This window comes from Chrysochloris asiatica, unplaced genomic scaffold (genome assembly GCF_000296735.1).
Source record: "Chrysochloris asiatica unplaced genomic scaffold, ChrAsi1.0 scaffold00319, whole genome shotgun sequence".
NCBI classification, from domain to species: domain Eukaryota; kingdom Metazoa; phylum Chordata; class Mammalia; order Afrosoricida; family Chrysochloridae; genus Chrysochloris; species Chrysochloris asiatica.
In genome coordinates this window covers 992972-1001098 of record NW_006408837.1, presented here as the reverse complement: position 1 = coordinate 1001098, position 8127 = coordinate 992972, and the positions used below count along the sequence as shown (strand labels likewise).

General features: G+C 51.2%; 1 protein-coding gene across 1 annotated transcript in view; it reads left to right on the top strand.

The window, feature by feature from the left end:
• Nucleotides 1–8127, top strand: part of ABLIM2 (actin binding LIM protein family, member 2) — a 135007-nt gene that overhangs the window by 110896 nt on the left and 15984 nt on the right. Inside the window, exons 18-20 of the mRNA XM_006875320.1 lie at nt 4485–4539; nt 5471–5478; nt 5691–5771. Coding sequence (XP_006875382.1) covers nt 4485–4539; nt 5471–5478; nt 5691–5771 — 144 coding nt within the window. The remainder of the gene's footprint in view (nt 1–4484; nt 4540–5470; nt 5479–5690; nt 5772–8127) is intronic.

Sequence of the window (8127 nt, the reverse complement as noted above, 5' to 3'; positions counted from 1 at the left end):
TGGCACTTTCAATATTCTCCTCCAACACCACAACTCAAATGTATCCATTGCATCAATGCATTTTCTTAGGGGCTCTCTGGAAGACTGAATTACCACCCTGTGATGATTTTTAGCTTTTTCACATTGCTTCTATGGGAGCTTAGTGGGTGAAGAGTACTGATGACTTTGCTTTGGGATAATTTTGTCCCTGCCAACGTCCTCTCCTAACCTCCCCACCGCCACTCTCTAAGACTCATGTAACCATCTCTCACATCTCAGTGCGAAGGCCAGACAACTGATCTCTGCAATGTCCAGACATGCCGGGCACCTGGACCTTTGCCCTTCTCTTTGGAACTTTCCATTGAGTGCCTATTGACCACAACCGAGGGCCTGAGGCGTTCCCACGGTGTTGATGGTGTACTTTCTCAGCTCGTTTTTACTTCCCGAAATGACCCGGTGATCCATCAAGAAAGCACAGACACAGTGAGGCCAAAGGAGGAGAGGAGCGTGTAGGAGAAAGTTCTATCAGAACTTTACAAGAGAGCATCACATGAGAGTGTGCAGGCTGAGAGCTCCCTGGTGGCCAGAGCAAAGACAGACACTTGTGTATTTCCCAGTCTGATGGAGGAAGCAAAGCAGTTTGTCGTGGACACAGAAGCTTTCCTGGTTCTTACTTCAAAGAATCACATACATTCCACCACACGGTTTAAGATGGCAGCTATGCCTGGCGCTTACTTCATGCTCCCAGCCTACCTGCTGAATGTGCCCTGCTGCAGGTTCCCTGAGGACCGGCCACCGTCGTCAAGCCGCGCTGACGCATGGCGACCCCTGGATTACAGAACTGCGCCATGGGGGTTTCTCAGCTGTATCTTTATGACCACAGACAGCCGAGCTTTTCTTTCATGGAGCAGCTGGGTGGGTTTGAACCACTTAACCTTTTGGTTAGGAGTCTAGTACAAACCATCCATTCATGCCTGTTTCGTGGAAGTCCCCCTGGACGAAGTCTTATTCTGAAAAAGCCTGATGCTAAACATGAACACACTGAATCCTCCGATTAGAAGACAGACTGTCTGGTTGGATTTAAAAAAGCTGTGTTATTACAAGATGCACATTTTTAAATTATTGTTTTAAAGGGTTATTATGAAAGGATGGGAAATAGATTCTAAAATCACAGATGAGAAGAAAGCTGGAGTAGTTACATTAATACAGCTTAGGTGAAACATAGGAGTCCTGATGTGGTTCTGCAGGTTAATGCGCTGGACTGCAAAGTGAGTTTGAACCACAAGATCGGCAGTTCAAGCCTCACCAGCTACTCCTCGGAAATGCGATACAAGGTGAAACATAAAGGGGCTGGTCATGTGAAAAGGAGTAAATAGTTAGTGGTGGTGGGTGTTGTGAATTGCTGCTAAGTTGATTCCAACTCCTAGCAACCCTGTATAGGGTTTCCAAGGAGCAGCTGGAGAGCTTGAACCAACGACCTTGCAATTCAAATGACTTTGCAGTCTGACGCATTAACCCACAGCGCCACACCAGGACCCCCTACCTAGTTAGTGATACAGACAGTTTATAAAGCACAGGCAACACTGAAACTCAAATGCACCAGGTAACATGGGAACACCAGAGAGCTTCACAAACTGCAAATACGGCCGATGACTTGAATGTGCCTCTCTGGAAGTCAGTCAGAACGATCTAGTGACAAGTATTAACAATGATGCTAGTTACTGCATCTAACCGCTGGGTGGCACAGAGAGCAAACAGCTTCATCTGGAGAAAACTGGACTGGGTTGCCAAGAGCTGGAATCAACAACAATGAAGAAAGTCTTCTAACTTTGGCAGTAGGTTTCCACAGAACATCTGTAATTGACCCTGTGCCCGACTAGAAAGAAACCTTCACAGAGAAGACAGATGTTGGAACTGTAACGTGGGAACAATGTTTCAGCATCAGACACACACACCCCTCCCTATTGTGAGTTCAAATCCCAGCTTTGCTACAGCCTAGGAATATATCTCTGGGCAAGTTACTTAATATTTCTGTCTCTTTAAAAAAAAAAGGTCATTGTTACCTATTAAGGTAAAAAGTCATCCTTATCTGTGAAGGTAAAAGCCATCCTTACCTGTGAAGATAAAATTCATCCTTACCTGGTTAGGTTATTGTGAGAACAAATAACGGTTGTATATTCTTTCCATAAATGTACAATGTGGTTTCTACATGAACAGTTATTATAAACACAAGTCCCCACCCCTCTTAATTCCTCATCAGTCCTGGTGTGGCGCTGGTGATTAATGCGCTGGATTGCAAGGTTAGTGGTGGTTCAAGGTCGGTGGTTCAAGCTCCCCAGCTGCTTCTGGGAAACCCTATACAGAGTCACTATGGGTCAAACCCAACTCAACAGCACTTAACAACAACAACAACAACACTACCAAGTAAGGGACATAGTCCAGTGTGAACATTAGCAAGAAGACAGCAGTGGCCACTGGTCACTATCCCTCAACCTCACTATTAGCCATCCCAGTATGATTTTTGGAAACAAAGCACATGGGCTCAAATAGTGACAGTTGCAAGTGTCATCTTGGGGGGTTGCTTAGCCTCTCTGAGCCTTGTCTCCACAGCAGTGATGACAGTGACTTGTCCCGGAGCCCTGGGCACACAGGAAGCCTAACAAATGGGTAAGAGAGCTCATGTATTGCTTTTTAGATCTCTGGCTCCTCAGTTGTGATTTGCAGGTGACCCTCAGAGAATTCCCTGCCTTTAGGGCACCCCCTGTCCACCCCATGTCCGCTCTAGCTGTCCTGTCCATCCGTGCTCTGAAGCAGTGACAGCTGCCTGCAAGCTCTCGCATATTCCACCCCCGTTTTAGACATAAAACTCCAGTTGCCGTGGACTTGTCCCTGACTCACGATCACCCCACGTGAGAACTGTGCACCAAGGATTTTCAAAACCAAACCCCGGCTCATGGCGACCCTATAGGACAAAAATCATACTGGGATTGCTGATAGTGAGGTTGAGGTATGGTGACCAATGGCCACTGCTGTCTTCTTGCTCCTTAGAGTCTCTGAGACTGCAAATCTTTACCAGAGCAGACAGCTTCATCTTTCTCCCATGGAGAGGCTGGTGGGTTTGAACTACCAACTTGTGGTTACCAGTCCATCGCTGAACCCACAGTGCCACCAGGGCTCCTTAGCAGATTTTCAGTAGCTGATTCTTCATAAGTAGATAACCAGGACTTTCTATTGCAGCACATCTGGGTTTGGTAAGCAGCTAAGTACTGACCCATTTACACCACCCAGAGCTTCCGCTTTGGGCTCACTCCCCCTTCTCTGAGCTGGTCTGGTTCCTCTAACCCCTCACCAGCCCACCCCCACCCCTCTTGGGAGTCCCTTTTAACTTACAGGATGGAGGATTCCAGTAGGCCTGTTCCAGAAGGTGGCTAGGTGGGCATGGAGTATGACAGTCTGTGGTGTGGCGTGATGGGCACTAGGGGGCAGCATTCCCCTTCCGAGTCTGGAATAGGCTGGTGGGTTCTTGGGGAAGGTATCTGCCTGGTTTTACGGCAAGAACTCTGAACAAGACAGGTGCCTGGGTGTTCTTGTCAGTAGGATGGGAAACGTTGGGGGTAGGGTGGGAGCGTCTTGAAGACAGCTGGGAAGAATGATTCTGTGCAGCAGAGGGTCAAGGAGGACCTCTGGTGTGTTGAGAACACCTGGCTCTAGGTCCCTGAACCCCGTCTATCTAGGGTCAGGTGGACGGGACACTCACCTCGGACATAGAATTTAAGGGGGTGTCAAAAACTCAGCCATTCAAATTAATGATATTTTCATTCAGAATTGCTATGAATGCAAAGAAAAGTTCATGCATGCTGAATGAAATATCCAGATTTTACATAAATTCCGGCCCCTGTTTACCTCATTCTCCTCTGTATCCCAACTGTCAGATAAGGCTGAGAGGTTAGGCTAGCTCTTCTGCCCTCAGTGTCCCGTGTTGATGATGAAGGTGTTGGTGACTGTGCTTCCCTGCATAGTCTGCACCCACCCCTCACTTCCATGTACGCCATAAACTCCACGGCCAGAAGCTGGTCACCCTGTGGCAGGCCCCAGTGGTCGGGGACATGGTCTCCCCATAGCTGCATTTCTCGCTCTGTTGAAATGGAAACCCTGAGGCCCACCAATTCCAACTCACAGTCTCCCCTTCTGCACCCCTCTTTACTGGAGCAGAAAACCTCTTCCACCCACGCAGCAGTTGATGGATTCGAACTGCTTACCCTGGGGTTGGCATCCCACAGTGTAAGACACTGGGTGATGCACCGGCCTCCAACCTGGGCCAGGCCCCAGCTCCATGCTGGGGGCTCGGTCAGTGGAACCCTAGGTCAGTGGGCATGGGCTCCAGGGTCCCCGTCGAATCCGAGCATCTGTTGGAAGCTCCCGCCCTGCTAAGTCTCCCAAGCGTAGAGAGAACAGAGGCCAGCCGGCCTCTCACTCGCTGGCTGCCATCTCTCTCTCTCTTCCAGGATGTCAATGTGGCCCCTCTCGGAGAGGACCCGGACGCCAGCTGGGGCACACGAGGTACAGGAGGTGGGGGTCGCTCACACACCCTCCTGGGGGCTATTAGCACCTCCAGGTGTGGTGGTGGGGTGCCTCTCCTGCCTTCCTCCACAGCCCCCTGCTCACCTGAGTGGCACCTGTGTGCACAGCGCCCCCTGCAGGGCAGAGGCCACCTAACCTCACAGCTCCTAAAGTGGGAGGCAGGGAGGGAGCAGAGTGACAGCAGGAAGCTCCCCGGATTGGGGAGCCCTGAGGGGTCACCTGAGGCATCGGTTGGCTGGTTGGCATGTGAACAGAAGCTTGGGGGTGCACAGCACCTGGGAGACTGAGGGCCGGCCCCTCTGGGCAGTCCCTTCTCATGTCGTGGGGGGCCTCGCCCCTGGGCCTCCCCTCCAGGACAGTCTGGAGGCACTGATTCCTGTGGTCTGTGTGTGGCAGGGTCCCGCTGTTCCATCTCTGTCAAGTGCTGTGTAGGGGGGACACATTGTCAGACACCCAAGTCTCCGTGGAGGGGGGAGGGTAGGTGCCAAAGGCTCTAAAGGAAAGGCAGGGCCTTGTGGGGGGCAGATGAGAGTGAGGATGTCAGTCTTCACAACACCCCAAAAGGTTTGCCTGGAATGCCCACTCTGCATGTGGGTAAAACTAAGGCAGGCAGCGTTGTCAGGATGGCCCAGTTACCAGGAGAGACAATGCCACTGTCCGGTTCTCAGTCTGGCCTTGCCCATCTGGGTATGCCTCATGCTTGGGGTCCTCCCCCTGTCCCTCACAGCCACTCCCTGGGACCAGGCCTTGGTCAGGGGGCAGACAGACCTTTTGGGGACCCAGGGTCCACCTGGGGCTGGCTGCATGGCTGGGTCGAGATCCCCCAGGACTGGTGTCCACCTCTGAGAGACACTCTTGGCTATCTCCCTTTCTGAACATCCACATGGGTCTTCTCTCTTTCTCTTTTCAGAATACAAGGTAAGGGGCCGCAGCACCCACCTGCCCGCCTGCCTTGCCCGCCTCCACACAGCGCGCCCGCTCACCTGCCCAGGTCACAGGTTCCTTTTTGTTGTGCCTCCCCTGCCTTGTGTGTGCCCTGTGCAGCCGCACGTATGAGCTTTCATGAGCCGTGTCTCACCGTGGGGTCCAGCGTGTGTATTTCTGGGACCGACACTGCTTTCTCCCTACAGATCTACCCTTACAACGCTCTCATTGTCACTAACCGAATTCGTGTGAAACTACCCAAAGATGTGGACCGGACTCGGCTGGAGGTAAGGGGCCAGAGGGAGACTTGAGGTGGGGGGGGGCAGGTGCTTCCTCCAGGGTCCATGGGGGAGATGAAACATGACTCCAGTTTCCATGTCAAATGGCCTCGTTCTGAAGGTGGAAGACCCTGGTCACATGCTGGAAAGATGGGTGTGCCAAGAGGAGATCAGGAAGCACGTGTGCGGGGGGGGGGGATGTCCCTGAGTCGTTCCCACAAGCGCTGCTGTTAGGAAAATCTTTCATGATGTGTACAGTGGTGAGGTCACCTCCTCGGACCACTTCTACACTGATCTGAAATCATAAAATAGTGACAACATCGGAAACAAACCTGAGCAGAGAAGATTCTGCAGGTGTTGGCCCAGGGCAGGTCCTGGTGATACTTGGAGTGGAAGAGGCAGGCTGAATCCCTCCTCCAGTGTGCCCTCTGAGTGACCGCCTGCACTCGGCAGCAGCCAGCCCCCGACAGCCGTAAGCTCAGCAGTTTTCTCGCCCTTTAATGAGCATTTCCCCTGTGCGGGGCTGGAGGAAGCTCCTGAAAGGTAGGGAGATGCTGCTTGGTCTATGCTGGGGCTGAATGTATGGCCGCACTAGGGACATGTAAGCTTCAGTGTGGCTGGTCAGGTGCCCGTCCAGGCCACCCGGGCACAAGCAATGGAGAGGGCTCCAGTGGACACTGGGTGGCCCGCACAGAGTAGACATCAGGAAAGACAGAGAATATAACAAGGGACACAGGGCAGGGAGCATCTGGCTGTCAGAGAGCAGCCCCAGATGCATGCTGGGATTCTCAGCAGAGCAGGGGATGGGAACAGGTGGAAGGGCATTCCAGGCCAGGGGACACCAAGAGTCCAGGCTTAGAGGAATTCCTTCCAGACGTGTCCCTGGACTGGTCCCACTCATGTCCCCAAAGATAGGACAGGGGTCTCACTTAGTTCCAGGGTTACTGTAACAATAGACCACAGTTGGGTGGTTCGAAGCAGCAGAAATGCATTCTGTGCAGCTATGGAAGCCAGACACTCACATCCAGGAGTCGGCAGGGCCATGCTCTTACCAAAGGCTCTAGGGGAAGGTCCTCCCTGTCCCCCAGCTTAGGCGGCAATCCTCGGTGGTCCTTAGTCTGCGGGCACACCTCTCTGAGCATCTGTGCTCCCATCACCACGTGGCATTCTCCTGTGTGTCTGTGTGTCTCTTCCTGTAAAGACACTCATAGCTGTCAATTCTGACACACAGTGACCTTCAGGACAAAGGACAGCCGCCCCACAGCGTGTCTGACACTACACATCGTTAAAGAATTGCTCTCCTCATTCCTCCAGCAGAGTGGCTAGAGGGTTTGAACCTCTGACCACGTGCTCTGAAGCTCACCACCTGACACTGTCAGTGAGGGTCCTTTTAGAGGACATTGGTGGTGTTCAGTGCCATCAAGACAGTTCTGACTCGCAGTGACCCTGTATAGGGTTTCCAAGGAGTGGATGGTGAGTTTGAACCGCCGACCTTACAGTTCAAGCTGACCTTGAGGTCCAGTGCTTTAACCCACAGTGCCACACCAGGACTCCAAGGAGTACATAGTTGTTGTTAAGTACTGTGCAGTCGGTTCCAACTCATAGCGACCCTGCACAGGGTTTCCGAGGTTGTAAATCTTTAATGGAGCAGAAAGTCTCATCTTTCTCCTGTGGAACGGCTGGTAATTTTGAACTGCCGACCTTGAGGTTAGCAGCCCGATTCGTAACCACTACGCTACCAGAGCTCCTTAAGGAAGGAGTACATTAGGCCTTCCCTGTTCCCATCAACCTGAGGGAACTAAAGAAAAAAATCAAGCCTCAACTTGAAATACTGAAAATTCTTTGGGGGGAATATTGAATGATGCAGAAAGCATCAAAAGAAGATGGCAGGAATACACAGAGTCACTGTACCAAAAAGAAATGGTCGATGTTCAATCATTTCAAGAGGTAGCATATGATCAAGAGCCAATGATCATAAAGGAAGAAGTCCAAGGTACACTGAAGGCATTGGCAAAGAACAAGGCTCTAGGATTGGATGAAATACAAATTGAAATCTTTGAACAAAGTGATGTGGCACTGGAGGCACTCACTCATCTATGCCAAGAAATTTGGAAGACAGCTACCTGGCCAACTGACTGGAAGAGATCCATATTTATGTCCTTTCCAAAGAGGTGACATCTTTAGAATGCCACAAAAGTAAAATTTTGCTAAAGATAATTTTTAAGAGGCAGCAACAGTACATTCACAGGGAACTACCAGAGATTCAAGCTGGATTCAGAGGAGGATGTGGAATGAGGGATATCATTGCTAATGTCAGATGGAACTTGGCTAAAAGCAGAGAATACTAGAAAGATGTTTACCTGTG